Below are 23,639 nucleotides of genomic sequence, written 5' to 3' on the forward strand. Positions count from 1 at the left end.
TATCACTTTTTTAAGTTTAAGATCGTGATTTAAAGTTCTCATTTTAATTATTTAAAAAAAAAAAATTGTATATATTAACTTTTTAAATAAATAAATATTTTTTGGGCTGGGTAGAGGGTTTTTTTTTTTTTTGGTAAAGTAAATAACATATATTTGAACCTATGTGTTGGAGTGTCCTACTCCATAATTTATGAAAATTGTTCTTATTATTTAACAATATACTATATTGACTAAATTTTCATATTACAAGAATTCGAATGAAGGTCCTTTATTTGACTATAAATAAATTTATTAATTGAACTAGTTAAAACCCATAAATAGAAATAACTTTGAGGGTCCGGATAGATTCATGTGTATGTTTGCATGTTTTTAGCTTTAAATCCAAAAAAGAAAGGGTTGAATGTATATTTTATATTTTTATGATTTCATGTTTTTTTTTTTTTTGGCTGAATTATGTTTGTGTGAATTAGAATTCAGCCGGATGGTACCTAAAATCACGCCTAAGATTTTAAAACATAGATTGAAGAAAAGATCGGAGGAAAAGATGTTTGACTTTGATTCTAAGTTTTAACTGAAGTTATTTCTCCCAAAAAAAAAAAAGTTTTAACTAAAGTTGGGGCGCATGAGTAGTTATTTCCTATATTGGTCCCTACACAAAATGCCCCCAATAACTCTGCTGTGTTTAGTGTTAAATAATAAATATTCGACCATTGTTGGTCGTAGCCCATCAATTCTTGTCTCTCCTTTATTTGTTATCAAATGAAATGCGCAAATTATGGAAGAGTATCTTATTATTATTTAGGAGAGTTTCACGAGATTTCTCTTTTATAATGTCTGTAATATAAGTGAGTTTTATATGTTTAAATCTCACATACTGTAATCTCACATACTGTGAAATGATAATCTTGTGATATTGAAAAAATTATTATCATTATTTTATTAGACTTAAAAAATATGTTAAACTAAAACAAAAGTATAACTATATTGATGAAAAAAACTTATTTACATCTATTGAAAAGATTCTTATCATGGCTCTACCCGTAATTATTTACTCTTCATTAACTACAGCCCAAAACAAGTCTCCAGCCTACAGGTTCATTAAGTGAATCAATACCAAAGGTTCTCTCTCTCTCTCTCAAATTTCTATTAAGTAGAAACTCTACAAAATGCAACACAATACACACACACACAGCTGAATCGAATTCAAAGCTCAGGTCGAATCAATTAAACCATTTACGTTATTCTTTTCTCCCTCCTCAACAATGATAATAGCCTAGTTTTGTTTGATTAAAAGACAAAACCCGTGTTTAGAGAAGCCAACAAATGCACGGATTGGCTGGCAAAATGGGGCAGTGCAATGAAGGAAGATTTTGCTGTTTTTGAATTTCCTTTTACTGCTGAACTTAAGACCTTAGTTGCTAAGGATAATAATGGCTTGTATTATGCTAGGCTTGCTTCTGCCAGTACGGCATCTGTAACTGTTTAACTCTTCTTTTGTTAATTTGAATTGAATGCCTTTTAACTTAAAAAAAAAAAAAAAAAGACAAAACCTGAAAGTACTTACACTTATTTTCTAACACGTCTTTTCACATAAAGATTCAAATTAAAGACTATTTATTCTCGTACCATGATACATTATAGCTTGTTCTTAAAATTTAAGGTTGCGTTTGGTTCGATGTAAATCAAATTTTGAGTGTAAAATGAATATAGGAGAAAATGAATTCCCGTAAGAAAATTAAAATCCGGGCGTTTCGGTGTGCAATGGACAATATTTCAGAAAACGATTTCCAGTGTTTGGTAACATTCTGTAAATGCTATTTTCCTACAAATTTTTCACATTTTCTTAACTTTCAAACAAATTTTATATCAGAAAATCTATCACCACCCATAGAAAATCCACCACCACACAACACAAAAACCACCACCCACACCACCACAAAAAAAAAAAAAAATCAAAGATCAAAGAGAGAAAGATTGAGAGATTGAGGGAAAGAGAGATAGATTGGGAAAGAGAGATCGGTCTTTAGCAGCAACGATGATCTTCAGCGACAGTGACGAGATCGGTCTTGGGTGGTGATAATGGTGCATGGCCTGCGGTTGGTTGTCAAGATCGGAGCTCAACTTGTCTCGTTGGGCATGGCTGGCAATCGGAGAGATGGGTCTTGGGTGTTTGTGGATCGATGATGGCTGGCAATCAGTGATGAGGGAGGGGTGGATCGGTGATGGCTAGCGATCAGTGATGAGGGAGAGGCACGGCCCAGAGAGCGATGTCGTCGATCTCAAGTTCAGGTGATCTCTCTCTCTCTCTCTCGATTCGATGCTTTTTTTTTTTTTTTTTTTTCTGGAAATGGTTTAAAGGTAAAATAGATCTATAATCAATTTTACACTTCAGCCAGCCACATTTTACAGTCAACAGAAATGATTTTCCGTTTGACCAATTTTTTCATGTACAACCAAACACACGACAGGGTGTAAAATGATTTCCTGAAATGCTTTTCAGGTGAAACAAACGCACCCTAAAATTTTTTATCGAACTTATCTAAGTGTGAAGATGAAAAAACTGATAGGTAAACTTTACTACAACACAAACTACTTTCTTTAACCCACTTCGGCTGGTCTACCAATCTCTCAAAGAGTTACTGTCTGCCTAATTTTTAATGGGAAAATGTTAACATTATTGAATATTAGCCTTGGGTTTGTTTCGGACACTCAGATGCAACAGGCTAGGTGGAATAAATATACAAAGTAAAATATAAAAAATGGTATAAAAGATTTGCACCCCAAACCATTGATCAAAATATATTGCCAAAATAATTGGAAAGAGCCTGTATATATGCTATCACGAGAAATTCAAATAGGCTAGAACTTCTAGATGGGCAAAAAGATGATAGAACTAGTTAAGGTCTATAAATTTCTATTTTTGTCTAAAGTCTTAAGCCATTAGGAATAATGGTTTTGAACATTTAACCATTTTTCTAACACTTTTTTTTTTTTTTTTTTAATGGGTGTTAGACTTGTCTTGATAAAGAAGTAAAGTGAAAATGACAAAACTTAGATACAGTACCTTATGTGTTGTTCCTTAAGTTTCACTCTTAATATTCAACTATGTGACTACTTAATTAAAAAATACACTTTCATCATCCCATGAGAAAAAATCCATATGACAGAATCTTAAAAGGAGAATCTAAAGAACAATATCTAAGTGCTGTACCTAAATCTTACTAAAGTGAAAATAATATTCAAATGGGACAGGCTCCCCTCCCGTTCAAATTTCTCCAATTTTCTCCATTTTTTATCCGGATGGAGGACACGTAGCACTTAAAACATCAAAACGTCAAAAACATGCCACATCAAACCTTGTTTACTCTCATCTTGTCTATTTCTTTCAGCATCCTCCATTCACAAACCCACCTTCCATACACCAACATTCTTGGCAAACGGATGGCAAGGAGCTGTCAGAATGATGTCAGAGAAGCCACCCACTAACACCCTTGGCAAACGAATCAAAAATACATTAGATTCAGGGGGAAAGTTCTAACATTAAAACTTAGAAGTTTCGAATATTTTTGACAATCTCTCGTGTCTCTCAGATCTTCATCTCCTCATAAAGCCCACCTGGTGATTTCCAAATTTCACTCTTTTCTCATCACCATTTTTCACTTTTTGGTCTCTAAGAAAGCGTAAGAAAAGAAATGAAATTGAAATCTTGAAACTTTTATAAAAAATGGAAATTGAAATCTAGTATATATGGGTAAGTTTCTTTTCTTTCTTACACTGTTTTGTCTCCTCTTCTTCTCAAAGCCCGCATAGAAGCGGGTCCCAATGATGGTTTGTGAACAGAGGTTGCTCAAAGAGTGGGTTAAATGGGAGTAATTAATGATTTGATGTGGCATATTTTTAACCTTCAGATGTTTTCAATGCCATGTGTCCTCCATCCGGATAAAAAATGGAGAAAATTGGAGAAGTTTGAACGGGAGGGGAGCCTGTCCCTATTCAAATTAAAGACGGTTTATTCTTGCACCCATGATACATTATTCAATCATTTGATTAATTTTATCAAACTTGTCAAAATGTGAAGATTAAAAAAAAATGATGGATAAACTTTCCAGCAGCACAAACTTGTTTCTTTCACACATTTCTGTTTCTCTATCAATCTCTCAAGAGTTCCTATCTGCAATTTTTTTTAATGGGAAAATGTTAAACGTTATTAAATATTGGGAAATGCAGCAGACTAGGCGGAATAAACAATAAGCAAATACATAGAGTCTTTTGGCTGAATATTGCTAAATTTGAAGTTAATTTGTGTTATAGGTACTGTTTCAACTTATTTAGGAATCTGAGGAAAGAGAGTGAATTTCGGCAATACCATTGCCGAAATTCAACAAAAGTAGGAGAGAGAAATTTTTGATTTTCGGCAACACCATCACCGAAATAGGAGGGAAAATTTTTTATTTTTTTTTCCTCCTATTTCGGCAATGCCATTGCCACATTTCACTTTTTTTTTTTTTTTTTTAAGAAATGATATGTGCACACAATTTTTACAATATACAACATTTTTACAACAAATTAATTAGTTATTATTAGTTAAAATTTGAATTTAACACTGAGATTACTTTTTTAATCCAACAAATATAACCTGCCACTTAAAATTGTTGTAAAAATTGTGTGCACATATCATTTCTATTAAAAAAAAAAAAGTGAAATGTGGCAATGGCATTGCCGAAATAGGAGGGAAAAAAAATAAAAAATTTTCCCTCCTATTTCGGTGATGGTGTTGCCGAAAATCAAAAATTTCTCTCTCCTACTTTTGTTGAATTTCGGCAATGGTATTGCCGAAATTCACTCTATTTCCTCATATTCCTAAATAAGTTCAAACAGTACCTATAACACAAATTAACTTCAAATTTAGCAATATTCAGCCAAAAGACTCCAAATACATATGCATAAAACAAAGCCAGCATGCACAACAAATGAGGCACAGTAACTTTTTGAAGGCACTGACTATGGTATTGGTGGCATGGCATAATATGTAAGCTATGTTTCGTCATTTACTGTCTTTTTAAAATGATATAGGCCTTTTTGTATATGCATGTACACCCTGGAAACTGTCATTTGCAGATTCCCAGTACTGACCTGCGAGTTGTGAGTTGTGACTAGCTAGGGGATGTTGATTAAAACCAGGACACCTTGAGTCACAGTAGAACTTTCCTTGTCCGAACTCTGAAAGAATACAATACTAATTCAGCAAAAACAATAGAAAAAGAAAGAAAGACGGCAATACTGTCTGTCTTGGATTCTCGTCCTTTCATTTTCAGATAGCTTTTGTGTCTTGACCTTGTAGGACACCTACTCCATTCAAATTACAAAATTATCATTCACCTTATAATTTCCACTCATGTTACAAGCAATGATTCATTTTCCATCAAATCATTTACTTCTCCGGGGACATGCTGTCCACGTTCTTAGGAATGATTGGATATGCGATCGTAATTTAAATTCTTCAACTATCCCTAGAGAGCAGACTAAACAATTTTTTTTTTTTTTCTTTTTTAAGAATAGATTCTTTTTTTTTTCTTTGGTTAAATGAGAATAAATTCAATACCAACGGGATTTATTCTCAAATACAGTAAAAAAATTAAAATAGCAAAAAAAAAAAACAAAAACAAAAACAAAAATGAAAACAGAAACACTAATATCATTAGGATTTGGCTTGCATCTAGAGCTTTATGTAGAACAACACAAATATGACACGTGTTCTAATATAATTAATTACGTGTTGGTTTTGTGTTCCATATGATTCTCTTGTGCTTTAAATAAAAGCTTTACTAATACCAAGATTTTTAAATTTTTCACATAATCTCGAATGAAGTAATTCAAAGTAGCCATAATAATTACAATTTCAACGAAGTCAATATAAGTGTCTCAAGACTCAACTACGCACTGAAACAAGTTGAGAAGTTTTGGTCAAACCTAAAAGGAAAAATCTTTTGCATTGAACTTTTAGATTTTGAAGCAAGCCTACTGGGTTGTCCATTTTAAAAATAAGTTTTATGCTTTCAAAACAAAAGGTAGCAAGTCCCACTAAAAAAAAAATCTTGTTTGGAAAGGTAATTTGAAAAACACAACTTCAAAATTTTGTTCTCAAAATCACAATCCAAACACCAAAATTGAAAACATCTTTTAGGTGGTCTTAACAAAATTTTTTATCTCTTTCTCAAAGATTTCCCCCAAGACTTGTGACTCAAGCCACAAATTTGGGTAGTTATTCATTTCAAATTCTCATTTAAAGATTCTTGAAGATTTCAAGGTGCTTCTTGTATCAAAGAAACTCGAGAGTGATGCAAAAGGTTGGTGAAATGATGTACAATATTTAATGAATGCAAAGAGTAAAACTTAGAATTTCCTCACGGTTAGGAATGAAGAAGATGATGGTAAACATTTTCTTTCCCTGTGATTTTGATGAAAACTTGTTTTGTACAAGTCAAAATTATATAGTAATAAATTCATATAGTATGGATAATAACAAGAATTTTTTGATGTCCAATTATCAAGTGAAGAGCTGGGTTTAGAGTTCAAAAAATGTCAGAGCCAATTTTTGAAGAAGAAAATATTGAAAACGTTGAATTTCATGAAATCTTGCCACAAGTCAAGATTGAAGACCATGACAATGTTTTGCAAGAAGTTGTTGAAGAGCCTAAAGGGGGAAATATGGAGTTGTTGAAGAGGATTTAATTGAAGTTAAATATGAAGGTGAGTCCTTAACCCTTAAAGTCTCAGGATCCTGTTGACAGTGCATCAAAATCTTTTTTTTTTTTTTTTTTGGGAGTAGAAAACTTTGATTTTTTCTTCAATATGTTGTTAATTGATGTTGTAACTCAATTAAAGGTCAATTGAAGTTCATAATTTCAATAATTAAATTTTAAAGAGGCTTTTCTAAAATTAAAAAAAAAAAAAAAAAAATCCTGGTGGACTCCTATCTCTATTGCAGTGTTCAAACATGCTAGGTCTTGGAAGCAAAGATAGATGATCAAGTAGCCAATAGCCATACGAAGAGCAATAGTGAACTACCATGAAACAAGTGAGTTTCTTTCTTGGATGAAGCATCCAACCCTTGGAAAAGTCTTAGCAAGAATCATGGGAACTAGATTCTAACCCTTGGCTAGTGAATCAGTGTGGGATAAGATTCAATTAGACTATTGTCACCAACAACAATCACAAGCCCCGGTAGTAGTAGCCATGGATCCCGCTTATATCTAACCCTTATTACGCTTTGTGTTCTATGTCATAAATGATTTTGGATTGATAATTGTTATTTAAACTATTTCTTTTTTTCTTGTTTTGAAGCTATCCAAGTTTTGATGTGTTCATGATAGTAGTGCAACGACTTGTGTGTGCTTGACGTGTAATTGGTTTTTATTCGATTTGGGTCGGTGGTTACAATAGTACTGGTGGGTTTAGGTGTTGCTACTTGCTGGTTGTGATTGGTTTTTTTTTTTTTGGGGGGGGGGGGGGGGGGTTAGGAATTGAAACACATTGCCAAACGAATTCCATCACTTTTTTGGAGTGGGAAAACACTAGAAAACCAATTTTTAGAATTAATTCTCAAAATAAGATTTGAGTGATTTTAATAATAGGATGAGTTTACCTTCTTTTTTTTTTTTTTTTTGTAGGAAAACACTATAAAACAAATATGTTGAAATTGTTAACCAAACGCGGGTTCTAATTAGCTCAACTGGTAAAGTTTCTGATGGTTGAATAAGAGATTTGGGGTTCAATCCTCGCCTACACCAAAAACTAATTGGTGTCTTGGTCTGAAAATAAAGAGCTATCATTAGGAGTGAATGCCATAGGTTGAAATTCTCTCTAAAAAAAAAAATTTTAACCAAACAAACCCTATATATTCTTGGGCTCTATATATTAATAGGATGAGTTTACTTCTTTTTTTTTTTTTTTTTTCTTGCTAGATTTATATTTTTCTCAATTGTCACATAGCAAAAGGTTTGAGATAACTACATAAAAACAAGAAAGCTATTATTAGGAGTGGATGTCATAGATTGAAATTCTCTCTAAAAAAAAAAATTGTTAACCAAACAAACCCTATATATTCTTGGGCTCTATCTATTAATAGGATGAGTTTACTTCTTTTTTTTCTTTTTTCTTGCTAGATTTATATTTTTCTCAATTGTCACATTGCAAAAGGTTTGAGATAACTACATAAAAACAAGAAATAAAAATAACCCAATTGTTAGAGGTATAAATGGAATCGAGCTATTTTCAACAAGTTTGGCTCAAGAAAAAGATTGTTTAAGTTCATTTATTGAACAAGAGAGCTAAACTCAAACCCAAATTATACTCAATTATTAATTGAGTGAAGGTCAAATATAATAATGTATTCATAAACAAACCCATGAGTATAAGGGTCAATTTAAGCATATACAATATTAAATTTATAACATAAATATACTTATATAGACTTGAGATTTTTTTTTTTTTTTTTGAGGGAATAGACTTGAGATTAAATTGTGTAAATTTGTAAATAAATTCATAACATATCAACTGACTATTTGTGTTTTATTAATAATGTAAATATTACCTATGTAGTTCTATACAATATCTTATAATACAAATTTAGTGAATCTTATTTTATACGTTCAAAAAAAATTCTATATAATTAATTGAAACAACATAATTTTAGCTAAAATTTATTTTTTAAACTATTAACATAAGGGGTAAAAAATCTCAGTTGTGGACTTTTTGGTATTTCTTGTATGGAGAAGGAATAAAGTTAATCAACATGCTCTTGAAAAGTTTGAGTTTGTTTAATAAGAAAGTAAACAAAGTTTGAACTAGGATAGCAATGGGGCAAGAGTTGGACCGACAGAGGCAAGGTGGATTGGGTTGGGGGTATTTGTCATCTCAATAATAACGTAGGATGAAAGAGAAGATGAATTGGAAGTTGTGAGAATACTAAAAAGAAGATAAAACAAGTGGTTTGGGAGTAGTAATAGAATATGTACAACATAAAAAATAATAATTTACATACATACATACATACATATATATATTTATATATATATATAAATATATATATATATATATATATATATACATATTATGCAAAATGAGCAGAACCTGTTATTGCCTTGTCAACTCTTCGGGATAGCAAATTTTTGCCACCCTAATTTGAACATACATAGTAATTGAGTTGGTAGAGGAGTTTGAGTAATGTTGTTTGAATAATATTGATTGCTACGTGATTCTAAACTACAGTTTCCAGTGTTTAAACACTGAAAACAGTGGTTCTAATAAAAAATGACTTTTTGGTAAGAGTGTTGTGGGAGCCCGAGGACCGAGGATGAAATTGAAAAGTCTCAACACGAACTGAGGATGAAGTTGAAGGGTCTCAACACAGACCAAGGATGAAGTTGAAGGGTCCCAACATAGATCGAAGATGAAGTTGAAGGGTTGCAACATTGGTGTGGGGATGTAGCAAGCCGCGGGCCCGAGGAAGGAAGCCGCTCGGTGAAGAGAAGAAATGAACCATGGTACTCTGTGGTATTCTAAATGGGAGCTAGAATCTGAAGAGAATGGAAGTCAGTGGGCAGTAAGGAAGCTTCTGGTCTAGTGTAGTCTGTTGCGTCCACATTAAATGGTAGACAACAACTTTATCAGCCACATTAACGAGGAAGTGACCTGAACAGTGTAAACTACAACTAAGCAAACTCTTTCTACCATCTTCTTCAGATGTGAAAGGAAACAAGAGTCAAAAAAGGAGGGAGGTTAGGTAGAAATAGATGATGAAGATGTGATAGAGGTAGAGGTATATAAGAAAAGGAGGGAGCACTAGAAGAGGGATCGGAAAAAGAGAAAAGAAAAACAGAAGAAAGAACACTAAGAAAAAAGAGTGAATAGTATTGCTTTTTATATAGATTTAGTCTCCTCAGGAGAACTTGTAAAGAGCAATATAGTCATTTGTTTCTTAATATAAACTTCATTTTTCCTAGTTGCTGTCCTCAGGCAAAGCCCTCTGTTGTTGTTCGTTCCCTCCTCTTACAAATTCTATTGATTTGGGCTAGGGTTGAAAGGCACAACCCACTACTCTAGGTGGGCTTGGGTTACAAGTTTTTTGGTCCTTACAAGTGTTTTTATAAGTGTTTAAATTACGTTGCTCATTTTAGGGTGTCTAAACACTGAATTTGGAAAAACTCCTCTTACTAGTTTTCATATTTTAAACAACGCTGCTTAATGATATTTTTGTAAATATTTTAAAAAACATATGGCCCACTTGTTTAGACAACACATAAAGTTTCCTTCTTCAATTCCACCCAAGGGCTCACTTGTCAGCTTTAAAAAAAAAAAAAAAAAAAAAAAAACAGTAATGTTTTTTCACTCATTGAAATATGTTATTTGAAATATAGTACCAAACACATTTTTTGCTTTATGAATACTGCAAACACGTGTTTTTACAACATTTTTTAAATCAGAATTTTCACATTATTTTAAAAACAATACTAAAAATCTCCAATCGTGGCCCTAACTTGTTATGAGCCTTTTTTTATTTTTTATTTTTTGGCTGAAGAGTTATTATGAGATTGAGCTCAACTTGTTTAGAAAATAAAATTAGATAAATTAATTCTAAATTATTAATACTGGATTAAATTTAGCTATATTCGTTTATAGCCCAACTTACTACCTGATCAAGTTAGAGAAACAACTAATGGGATGACTAAGGGCCCACTTGGTTTAGAGATAGTTCAGTTTTCATAACTCAATTTTTAAAACTCATAACTCAAACCCAAAACTCATAACTCCATACTCTAACCTCACCTTCACTCAAAAATTGCAAAACACTTGTTTGGATTCATAACTCAATTACATATCTCTACAAGTTTTTGCTAAAACCATGGAGCCTACCCATTGACACTACCTAGTGTTGTTATTGTTGCTACCCACGTCTCATTAACAAAAAATCTTCCTCCTTTACTTCTCCCACCATGGCATCCTCTCACCTTTCATTTCTTCGACTCTCCCTCTTTTCTATCAATTTTTTTTTGTCTATCTCTCTTTCTCTGTCTCTCCCCTCTTCACTCTATATTTGATTTCTTTTTTTCCCACTCTTCTTCGTTTCTTTCTCAGCTTTCTCTGTCTCTCCCCTCTTCAATTTGTATTTGATTTTTTTTCTCTCTCTCTTCTCAGTTTCCTTCTTAGTTGTTTTTGGTTGGTTTGAATCAGTGGTTATTGGGTTTAAAGTGATGGGTTGTTTCAGTGGTTGCTAGGTTCGGATTGGTGATGGTGGATTTCGCTGGTGGTCATTTGGGTGTTGGTTGGGTTTTACTGTGGAGATCTAGTTTAAGTCACGGTGGAGATTGGGTTTTGGGTTCTAGTTGGTGTTTTGTTGCGGTGGGTTGCTGTGGCGGCCCTGGGTTTGTGTTTTGGTGGTGTTTTGTTGTGGTGGTGCTGTGGCGGCACTGGTTGGGGCTGGGCTTGTGTTTCGGTGGTGTTTTGTTATTGTGGTGCTGTGGCGGCACTGGGTGGGGCTGGGTTTGTGTTTCGGTGGTATTTTGTTGTGGTGTTGCTGTGGCGGCGTTGGGTTTCTGTTTCGGTGGTGTTTTGTTGTGGTGGTGCTATGGCGGCACTGGTTGGGGCTGGGTTTGTGTTTCGGTGGTGTTTTGTTGTGGTGGTGCTATGGCGGCGCTGGGTTTGTGTTTCGGTGGTATTTTGTTGTGGTGTTGTTGTGGCGGCATTGGGTTTGTTGTGGTGGTGCTGTGGTTGTTTGCAACGGTAATACCAAACAACTTTGAACGTACAAGACAACACAGAAGCCTATGGGCCCCACAAAATCCGAATATTTACCTTAGTGCCACTGAGTTTTGTATCTCAGTTTTTGAAAACACCAGTTTTGTGTTTCCTGTTTCCATCACTCTAACTCCAAAATTTTTGAGTTTTAAGTGATGGAAACACAATGTGAAAATCAAGCCAAACAAAAAAATTTGTGTAGATTCCACGTTTTTTGATAACTCAATTATGAGTTTTGAGTGATATCACTCAAAACTACTCTAAACCAAATAAGCCCTAAAAGTGCCAGCAAGTGAGCGAGTAAAAGGCAGTAAATTCTAAATAGTAACTCTTGAACCTAAAAATTAAAAAAAAAATAAAAAGGCCAGAAAAGGTAAACTGCCATTTTTATCACTTCAAGACAATCCCAATGCCACTGTAGGCAAGTAGCATTCCTGTGGAAGACACCTATGCTGTAGCACATGATAGCTCTTGGGTCGGGCCCGTTCGTTTAACAAAAGGTCAAGGAAAAACAAATTCATGAAATAGCAAAGAATATGAATTACCTGGAATAACCACCTTAAAAAGAAAAAAAATTTTAAAGTCCTGGAATTCAATCAATTATCAATCAGCCATGACATTGACAATTGCATTGAAATTGGGCACCCTTTTATTTTTTATTTTTTTACTTGGGATCAAAAGAAAAATGGGAAACGCCAGAGTATTGAAAAATGCTGCCTCAGCCATTGTTGGGTCAAAAGAAAAATGGGAAGCATCTGCATTGCCAAATTTGTTTTAAAATTTAAAATTGCTGCTTCGGCCATTGTTGAAAATGAAATTGCCAAGTTTTGACAGTAGTGGATATTTACTTATTTGCACTAATTACTCGCATCAGCAAGTCTCACTTCAAAGTAGACAACCAGACATCCTAGTCAACTTACTGTGACAACCAACATCCCAAGTCAACAGTACAAGGTCATTATTGTAAACAGGAACAGTGGTCAGTGATAACTCTGTAAATTCACTTATTGTAACCAAATATTCTACCAAGTAACAGAAAAATGGTTCAACTCAATAGTCCATACCCAAAAAAAAAAAAAAAAAAAAAATCCACCATTACAAAAACCAGAACCAGAAAAAACCACCAAAATTAACCCACATTGTCCTGTACAAAAACCTCATCTAAGACTTATGAATAATTTTAAAATGAAATAGCTAACAAAAAAAAAAAAAAAACAATGGCATAAGAAATTTCTAGGATTCTTACTAAATGAACAATGCTGCTAGGCATGCGCAGGGCCAGGTGTGATCGGCACCGGACTAGGCTGATTCATTGGCGGCGGAACCGCCATAGTTGGCGGCGGAGGTGTACTTGGATTTGGGTTAGTTGGAGGTGTACTTGGATTTGGGTTAGTTGGAGGTGGGCTTAGGATTGGGTTGGAGTTAGGTGGAGGTGGGCTTAGACTAGGGTTGGGGTTGGGGTTAGGTGGGCTGGGCTGGTTGGAGCTGGGGTCAGGGCTTGGATTTGGATTTGGAGTAGGTGGGCCGAAACCAGGGTTAGGGAAGACCACCGGAGCCGGAGGAGAAGAAAAGGAAGAAGAAGATTGGCAGGAGTCACCGAAGCATTTGTGGGTCTTCTGAAGGCCATGGCGGAGAAGCCCAAGTCCTAATACCAGTCCAAGAACCACCAGCACTGTCACTATGAAGATGAAGATCTTTGTAGCTTTACCCACATAACACATTTCTTCTTTTTCTTTCTTTCTGTTTCTGGGGTTTGCTTCAAAGATTTGAGCTTAGGAATTCTGAATCTGATAGGGTTTGTTTTGGTTCTGTAGATTTTAGCAAAGATGGGTTTGAGTTTGGGTTCTTTTTCGTCTTCTTTTCATGGTGGGTAAGAGAAAACGAAGGAGAGAGAGATAGAGCCTAGAATAGTGTTTGGTTGGTTCACTGGTTGGCTGGTCGCTTGGTTTGGTTTTTGTGATTTTAAGGATTGGGAAAGAGTTAACGTGGCACGTGAAGGCCAATTATGAGAGTGAAAGGAAAGCAAAATGGATTATATTTACCAAAAGTTTTAGCTGTTGCTTTCTGCAACTACCTATACGGTAGTATTAGACTTTCCTCAAAAAAAAAAAAAAAAAAAAAAAACCTATAGTATTAGACTATAGTTGCATTCTTTCTTGATTACCACCAACTTACAAAATAGTGAAAATACTTCTTATTTAGGGAAAATAAATTTACGCCCTAAACTATCTTCACATTTATAACGTCCTCTTTTTTCTTTTCTATTTTTGTGGCTGAATTGACACCGAAGAGAATTGTATTGATGCGTCTCAGACTCTAAATTGGACATTAAAATTTTAAAATGAGACGGAGAGGGGCACACGTGAGCCACATGTGTTACCCAAATAACCCAACATTCTCATCATGTCATCCATTCGTAAAGAGAAACTTATCCTTGCTAATGGCAACTAAAAACCATCATTTTGATTCTTACGGCTTAATATTGTAAAAAATCAAGTTTATTTGAGATATGGGTGCCGTTCAAAATTATTTGGCAAAATGAGGAGATAAGCAAATTTCGGTAACGATGTTGCCGAAATTCTAAGAAAACGTATGAGAGAGGAGAGAGAAATGATGTGATGAAGGGAGAATGTTAAGTTTTGAACCACAAGTAGGTAAAGTGTAAACGGGACAAACCACAAGTGGGTTTATTGTAATTTTCCTTTTAAAATATATAGAAGTATTTTAAGAGTTTTAGTAAAAAAATTCATTAAATTTAATTTCGTTCCCTTCAATTCCTCCCAATTTTTGGGAGGAATGAAATTTTGAGATTTTTAGAAAATAGAGATGAATAAGTGTTCTCTTTTACCTATTTCATACCCTTCCACTTAAACTCCCAAATAAAGAAATGAACTTTCTATTCCCTCTAATAAAACTCCCAAACAACGGGATGAAAAAATATTAGGACGTTTTAGCACAACCAAAAGTTGATTTTTCAAAATATTTTTTGAAATCTAACATATAAATAAAAAATTTCTAAGAGTATTGAAACAAAATAAAATGAGATAATTTTATAAATATTTTTCTAAATGCAAATAAAATTAAAGAAACAGGCTTATAGATTGGTATTTCTAAATTTATAGATTACTAGCAGATAACCTGTACAATGTACAAGAAAGTTTAATAACATATGATTTCTCTCTCTTTATTTTTTGTGTTATATGAAATTTGATAATGATATTAGTTATTAATAGGCATTTATAATGATTATGGTTTTTTTTTTTTTTAATAATTCACTAGTATAATGAAAAAAAGGGGGATTTAAACTTTAGATATCTTTGATCGAAATATTAGAATGTGCCAATTTTTTTTTTTTTGAGGAATAATGTGCCAACCAATTGAGTTACAAGTCTCTTAGCTAGGATGATTATGTTTAAATATGAAACAATTTATTCTATCATTTAAAAAAAAATGATATGACATGATTCTAAAAAAGGTTTAAATATAAAATAAATCCCAAACTAAATTAAAATATATATTAGAATAATGATATATAAAATTTTCAAGCCTCACAAACTATAGTTAGCACAATATTATGAAGTTAACAAAAAGTTAAACACACATATCAATTAATAACACTTAATAAGGTGACAATATGTATCTTTGGAGTTTGGAACTTTGCAGACCTCACATAGTCACATTCACTACCCTATAGCCGAATATGATGTATCAATAGCACTTCCTCTATTAAAATCAATAATAGTAAAATAAAACTACATCATCAAACGCAAACAAAAAGAACACCATAATTTAGCAAAAAAAAAAAAAAACACCATAATTTATGTGATTTGATGATATAACTATTTACATCAGTGATGACATATGAAAATTTCATTATAAGATAGTGAGATTATATTCTCTAAAAAAACTCAAAAATTACCACAAAGATTTACATCAGTGATGACATGTGAAAAGCTCTCTTTCTCTCTCTCTCATACAAACATAGAGGCAGCAAGAATACCATTTTCCCCTTTTATATGGCGGCTTCCATATACTTGTGAAAATATATCTAGTTTTATGCATGTTGCACTGTTTAATTAAGAATCACTAAACTATATGAATATTAATAATTTAATTAAGTTGAATGATAAAATTGAAAGTAAACGACGAATGCACATGTAAGCTTAAGTTTATTATATAAAAAAAAAAAAAAATTTATTTGATTAACAAATAATTTAAAAAATATAATGAAATTTCTGAAACTTTTGATGATTGAGTTTTAATTTGATTGATATTTCATATTTTTTTATTTTTATTAAAAACTTTAGCAATAGAGTTTAATTAAAGTAAATTATTTTAATAATCTTCAGGTACATCTACTAAGTCACATTACAAAATTATGTTGTACAACATATAATACTCACATTGAGTCACATGATGCAAACACATGTAGTGTGATCTAACTTTTATTAATAAAAAATAATAATAATAATGTTTAAGTGTTAAAGTAATAAAAAAATAATAATGAACTTTCTTTTAAATTTTTAGAAACTTTTGCTAGTAGTAGTAATTTTACTAGAGTAGTTTTTTTTTTTTTTTTTAAAGAAAAAAACTTATAAAATTTTAGCAATTGAGAACAACTATTTTAATTACTTGAATGAACTTATAGTTTGTCATATAAAAAAAAGAAAAAAATTAATTAGAAAAAGGAGATGGCTTATAGTTTCACATGAAATGATTTAAAAAAAAATATATCATTCTTATTAATTTTACGATCCTCATATACTATCCTAGAGGTCTTATAGTCAAGTGAAAGGATATTTTGTTTGAGGTCTTTAGAATATTTTTTCCTTCTCTTGTTTGAGAGTTTTAATGGAGGGAATGAAAAGTTCATTCCCTTATTTGAGAGTTTACGTGGGAGAAAATGGAATTGGTAGGACTTAGGAGGAAACATTCATTCCTCTCTATTCTCTTAAAATCTCAAATTTTCATTTCCCAAAAATTAGGAGGAATTGGAGGGAATGAAATTAGATTTAAATTTTTTTACTAAAACTCCTAAAATACCCATATATATTCAGCCATTTATTTTAAAATAGAGGTCTAATAGTAATATTTTCATAAAATGATTCCATTCATTTCCCTCTATGTTACTTTCAAACAAGGTTACTTACATTCCATTCATTTGCATTCTTTTATTTTAAAACATCCAAACAAGATTGCTTAATTCCATTCTTTTCTATTCATTTCCCTTACTTAAATACATTCTATTCCATTTGCTTCAATATATATGATTGATTTTTTTGACAAGTGAACTGCACCTATCGCAGTGCTTTCAATATTTTCATTTTTAGACCTATTACGGTGCTTCTAAACCGCCGTAATAGATTTTTATTTTGTAATTCCTTATTGCGGTGGTTTAAAAGTGCTGTAATAGGTCTTTTAAAATATATATATAAAAAAAAAAAAATCAATTTTCATTTTCATACCTATTGTGGGACTTTCAAACCACCATAAAAGAGGAGGAAATCAGATAAAAGTGGATTGGTTCTTAAGTAAGAGCAGTTGGCTTTCCCGTAGAGGTAGTTTGGCTTCTCATTCTTGTAGTATGTAGTTTCCCTTCTCTTTGAGAAGGAAGGTGGGTTCTCTAGTATTCTTGTGTCTGCTTGGAGATTTGTGTTTCTTTACTTTTGTGCTTGGTAGAACTTCTTTTTTGCTTTGTTTGAAGATTTGTGGTATTTATATTTGCATTATGGTAAAAGTTTACTCATTGCCGACATTTAGTTAGTTTTTAATGGAGGAATTATCAAGTCGTTGGAAGAAATTAACACTGTTGAAGTCTGAGGAAAATCGGATTGCATTGAGGGCTAATAGAAAGAAGAGGGATTTTGTTCTTGCTGGGAAAATCTTTACTCGGAGAACTCTAAATGTTGAGGCTGTTGCAAAGACCTTCAGACCTTTATGGCGCACTAAAGGAGGATTCAATGTTACTGTTGGTGGCGACAATATTCTGCTGTTTGCTTTTGAATTGGAAGTTGATACTGAAAGAGTTTTCCAAGGGGAACCGTGGGCTTTCGACATACATCTTGTTTTGTTTGAAAAATTTGATGGTTATACCCCTATTCACATGCTGGGATTTAAAACAGCTGCAATTTAGGTGCAAATCCACAATTTACCCTTTTCGCTTCAAACTGTTGAGACTGCTTTTAGCTTTGGTGAGACTATTGGACATGTTATTACACCAAAAGATCTAGGGGAAATGTTAGGAGCCAATTTCATGAAGGTGAGGGTGGTTGTTGATGTCTCTAAGCCTTTGTGCAGAGGAATAAAGATTTATTGGGATGAGGAAAATGAAGGGTAGGTTGCTTTTATGTATGAAAGGTTACCAAATATTTGTTATTGGTGTGGGTCTGTTTCTCACGATGATAAGGATTGTTCATTGTGGCTGCAAAGCAAGGGTACTTTGAAAATAGATGACCAGCAATTTGGGCCGTGGATTAGGGCTCATCTTTTTAATCTGGCAAAGAAGTCTTTTGTTGAAGTTAAAGGATATGAAGTAAGGAATCAAGGTGTTGATGGAGTGTCTAGACATTCAGGCATCTCAAGATCATCTTGGACTGAGTCGTGGCTTTCATAAAACGTTTGCTTCATCTAATTCTCGTGCTACAAATGCAAATGCTATGGTGTCTCGGATTGTGGAAGGAATTATGAAGGATGATCAGTATGTCTCTTCATCGGTGAAGCTATCAATAGGGCTGTTGTAGGCAAAGAATGACGATACAAGGGTGGTTCTGAGTATAGAGGAGCAGTTACACGTTTCAGATAAGGGGATTAACTCCACTCCAGTGTTTTCAAATTTGAAACCCGAAAATTCTAGTATTGCATCAGCCACAGTTCCTAAATTTTATCATGCCACATCATGCACAAACGTGGCAAAGGAAATTCAGTATTTAATTAGGGATGAAGTCAGATCTGATGTGGACTCTTTGGAAGCGACCCAGATTGAGCAATTTAATATGGGTCGAAATACTACTCCTAAGGAAAAGAAAGGTGTATGTGGAAGGCCTAGGAAATCATTCAAGGGAGTCTTATCTTCTAATGAAAACATAAGTCAATCATTCTCTGGTTGCTCTTCTTAAGAAACCCGTACTCCCAAACAGACATAGAAACGAAATGTTGATACCAGGAATATTTCTATAGAGGAGAAAGTGGCTCCCGACCCTGGTGAAAAGAGAAAGGTTGTTGATACAGGTAGTAAGGAAGTTCATTCTTTTGAAGGGGAGAAGAGGAAGAAAATGGAGGTATGTCAACTATTCTAACGGCGGAGGTTGCTCAGCAACCCTGCCGAGTATAATGAGTCTTTTAAGTTAGAATTGTTGGGGGCTTGGGAACCTTCGAATAGTGAATGCCTTAGCAAAGGTAGTTCATAAAGAAGAGCCCATTATTGTTTTCCTTATGGAGACAAAGCTGAAAAAAGATTGGATAGATTTGATTAAGGAGAAATGTAACATGAAAAATTGTTTTATTGTTCCTAGTATTGGGAATAGTGGTGGCCTTATGTTGTTGTGGAAAGAAGAGTTAAGGGTAGATGTTAAGACATTTTCGCAAAGTCATATTGATGCATGGGTAAATGGTGGGGAAATTGGTTAGTAGCATTTTACGGGTTTCTATGGTCATCTGGATACAGTTAAGAGGCATGAATCTTGGGAAAAATTGAAACATTTGAAACACACATCTTCTTTACCATGGCTGGTTATGGGTGATTTGAATGAGATTATAGGTCTCTCAGAGAAGGAGGGTGGATGTATACGTCCTAGAAAGCAAATGGCAGATTTTGTGTCTATTATTGATCATTGTGGTTTATGTGATTTGGTTTTCATTGGCTCTAAGTTAACTTGGATTTATCAAACAACTAGTGGGGTTCAAATAAGAGAAAGATTGGATAGAGCTTTGGCTACTTTGGAATGGATGTCTCTTTATCCAATACCTAAGCTTCACCATTTGTCTTCTTCGGTTTCAGATCACTCTCCACTATCCCTTCACTTGTTTCAACAACGAAAAAAAAAAGACTTCGAAAAACTTTTAGGTTTGAATCAATGTGGTTGAAAGATTTGAGGTGTGAAAAGGTTGTCAAGGATGCATGGGTGAGTGGTTAACTCGTTGAATCAGATTGGGTTCTTCAAAACTGTTTGGAGAGGTGTAAAGCCGAGTTGTCTACTTGGAATGCTACTAAATTTGGTCATGTGGGAAAAAATATAGAGGAGCTTCAAGCAAAATTGGAGTGGCTAGAGTTGTAGCCCATGTCAAAGGAAGTAGTGGAAGCATTAAGACATACACGAATTGAATTGAATTGTTGGTTGGATAGAGAAGATGACATGTGGAGACAACGATGAAGGATTAATTGGTTCCAAAATGGTGATAGGAATACAATTTTCTTTCATGCCAAGGCTTCAGCTAGACATAAAAAGAATTTCATGGAGGGTTTGCTAAATGATGATAGGGTATGGCAAATTGAAGAGGATAAAATGGAGAAGATAGCAATTGGGTATTTTGGGGATCTTTTCTCTACTAGCAACCCACTAGAATTTTCCGATTTGCTTTTGGCCGTGCAACCTAAGGTGACTTAAGCAATGAATGAGTGGCTGGTTAGGCCTTTTGTGGAGTATGGAGTGAGTAGTGCTTTGAAACAAATGTACCCTCTTAAGGCACTAGGTCCTGATAGGATGTCTCCTCTTTTTTTCAACATTTTTGGAGCACTAGTGGGGCGGTGGTCACCAAAACAGTACTTGATTTTCTAAACTTTGGTATTTTTCCACCCTATTTTAATGAAACTCACATAACTCTTGTCCCAAAAATTAAAGAGCCAAATAAGATAACGGATTATAGGCCTATTAGCTTATGCAATGTTGTTTACAAAATTGCTTCAAAAGCTATTGCAAATAGGTTAAAGCAGATCTTACCTTCAATTATTAGTGATACATAGAGTGCTTTTGTCCATGGGAGGTTGATTACTGATAATGTGTTGGTGGCTTTTGAAACTATGCATTATATTAGCCAAAAAAGGGGGTAAGATTGGGGAAATGTCTCTTAAATTAGACATTAGTAAAGCTTATGATAGGGTAGAGTGAGTTTGGCTTGAAAAGGTTATGGAGAAATTAGGCTTTGCTAACCGGATGGGGGTCTACAGTTACATATTCAATTAAAATTAATCGGACTCCGAGGGGGCACATTATTCCATCTAAGGGGAACCATCAAGGAGACCCTTTGTCATCTTACCTCTTCCTTTTGTGTGTAGAAGGCTTGTCTGCTTTGATTAAATCAACAGTGGATAGGGGTCATATGGAGGGTGTGAAAATTTGTAGGGGTGGTCCGAGATTGTCTCATTTGTTTTTTTTGCAGATGATAGTTTGATTTTTTGCAAGGCAGCGTTAAAGGAGTGTGATGAACTACAACAATTGCTAGTTGTGTATGAGAAAGCTTCTGGTCAACAATTAAACCGTGCAAAAACATCTTTGTTCTCCAGCAACAATACCTTAAGAGATGTTCAAGAGGAGATAAAAAATCGGTTTGGTGCCCAAATAATTAAGCAACATGAGAAATATCTTGGCTTATCTTCTTTGGTGGGGAAAAAATAAAATAATTACTTTCAATGCCATCAAGGAGAAATTGGGGAAAGTGTTGGCAGGTTGGAAAGAAAAATTGCTGTCCAAGGTGGGGAAAGAAGTTCTAATAAAAGTTGTGGCTCAAGCAATTCCAACTTACACTATGAGTTGTTTCAAACTTCCAAACTCGCTTTGTGATGAAATGATGGGGATGATTCGGAATTTTTGGTGGGGTCAAAAAAAGGAGGAAAGGAAAATTGCATGACTTAGTTGGCAAAAAATGTGTGAGCCTAAGTGTAATGGAGGATTGGGGTTCAAGAATTTAAAATGGTTTAATATGGCTTTGCTTGCGAAGCAGGGGTGGCATCTTTAAATGGGAGGTGATTCTCTTGTTTATAGGGTCATTAAGGCTAAATATTTCCCAACGGATGATTTTGTTCATGCTTCGATTGGACACAACCCTTCTTATACATGGAGGAGTTTAATTTCTGCCCAAAGCTTAGTCATTAAAGGGATGCATTGAAGAGTTGGTAATGGAGCAATTATCAAAATTTGGCAAGATAAGTGGCTGCCAGGGGTTTCATCTCATAGAGTACTTTCTCCAAGGATGTTTTTGAGTGCTGATATGAATGTTATTGATTTGATAGACTTAGGAACAGCCAAGTGGAAAACTGAGGTGATTGACAGTCTCTTTATTCCTTATGAAGTTGAATTAATCAAGAGCATTCCTTTGAGTGCTACTCTACCAGTGGATAAAATTGTTTGGGCTGAAACTACCAATGTAAACTTCACGATTAGGAGTGCTTATAAATTGTAGGTTAGTTTGTTCAAATCTACAACCTGTGAAACTACTTCTGATGGTAGTTTATTGAGGAAGTTTTGGAAGAAAATTTGGTCTTTGCCCATTCCTCATAAGGTACGACATTTTTGTTGGCGTGCTTGTCGTGACACTTTACCGACCAAAGTCAAGTTAAGGAGGCATAATGTAATTACTGAAGACGTGTGTTTGCTGTCGTGAAAAGGCTGAGATGAATGGTCACATTTTTTGGGGATGTTCAAAAGCACAGGAAACTTGGGCTGCTTCAAAATTACAGCTACTGCCTTTGGAAGTTCATTTTGATTCTTTTCAAGACCTGTTATGGTTGGTCATGATGATTAATGCAGCTGGAGAGGAGAAGTGTTCACAACTTGTAATGATTGCTTGGGCACTCTGGAATAACAATAACGAAATTTATCATGGAGGTGAAGGCAAATCAGGTCTGGCTTTGGCTCTTTGGGCAACAAGTTATCTTCAAGAGTACTGGTCTGCAATGGATGCATGTGTTGAAGTTGCATTAGATCCGGTTTTGCACTTACTTGACACACAACAACAGCACTTCTTCTTTACTTGGTTGCCTCTTTCAGTGGGTTTATGTAAAATTAATGTAGATGGGGCTCTTTTTACATCATGGAAGCAGGCAGGCATTGGTGTTGTAATAAGAGATGGTGAAGGCAGATTACTGGCAGCTTTATGTAGAAAAATCAAATCCCCTTTGACGGCACTTGAAGTTGAAGCTAAGGCCTATGAAGCTGGTATGTTGCTAGCAACATTTGGGGCTGCGAGATGGGGTGTTGGAAGGTGATTCCTTGACAATTTCTAATGCTCTCAAACGACTTACATAGCCACCCACTTTTGTTGCTGCTATTGTGGAAAGCATTCATGGGTTAGGCGCTGAAATTGGCGTTGTTAATTTTTCTCATGTGCGCAGGATTGGCAATAAGCCAGCCCACATTCTAGCAAGACAATCTCAAAACCTTGTCAATGATGTAATTTGGATTGAAGAGATTCTTTGCTGTATTCAGAAAGCTCTTATCTAGGATGTATTTGGATTGTGATGTTGTTATATCCAAAAAAAAAAAAAAAAAGGCTTAAAAGGTTTTTATTTTGTAATTACCTACTGCGGCGGTTTAAAAGCGATGTAATAGGTCTTTAAAAAAAAATTCATTTCCCAATTTGGGACCTATTGCGGCACTTTCCAACGGTTGTAATTGGTCTTCCGTCGTTGATTACCCATTGCTGGTGTTTTGGAAGCACTGTAATAGCTCCTTTTATATATATATATATATATATCCAGTACTTTAAGCCAAATGACTTTTTTGCTACCTCTATTACTGTCGTATATTCTGCCTAAACGTCGGATAAAGTACCTTGTAGAGTAGACTCTCAATTGATTAGTTTACTAATAAAAATAAACATATAACATGTCATGGACCTTCTAAAATCAA

General features: G+C 34.2%; 1 protein-coding gene across 1 annotated transcript; it reads right to left on the reverse strand.

Moving 5' to 3' along the window:
* Window positions 1-13,058: 13,058 nt before the first annotated feature.
* LOC115956770 (circumsporozoite protein) lies at window positions 13,059-13,517 on the reverse strand. The gene has a single exon (XM_031075067.1). It carries the CDS (start codon window positions 13,515-13,517, stop codon window positions 13,059-13,061), a length of 459 nt encoding a protein of 152 aa, XP_030930927.1.
* Between the last annotated feature and the right edge of the window lie 10,122 nt (window positions 13,518-23,639).

This window comes from Quercus lobata, chromosome 8 (assembly GCF_001633185.2).
Source record: "Quercus lobata isolate SW786 chromosome 8, ValleyOak3.0 Primary Assembly, whole genome shotgun sequence".
Lineage (NCBI taxonomy): Eukaryota > Viridiplantae > Streptophyta > Magnoliopsida > Fagales > Fagaceae > Quercus > Quercus lobata.

What these genes read in the sequence shown, in the direction of transcription:
- LOC115956770 (XM_031075067.1), bottom strand. Translation starts at nt 13,517, where the DNA reads ATGTGTTATGTGGGTAAAGCTACAAAGATCTTCATCTTCATAGTGACA.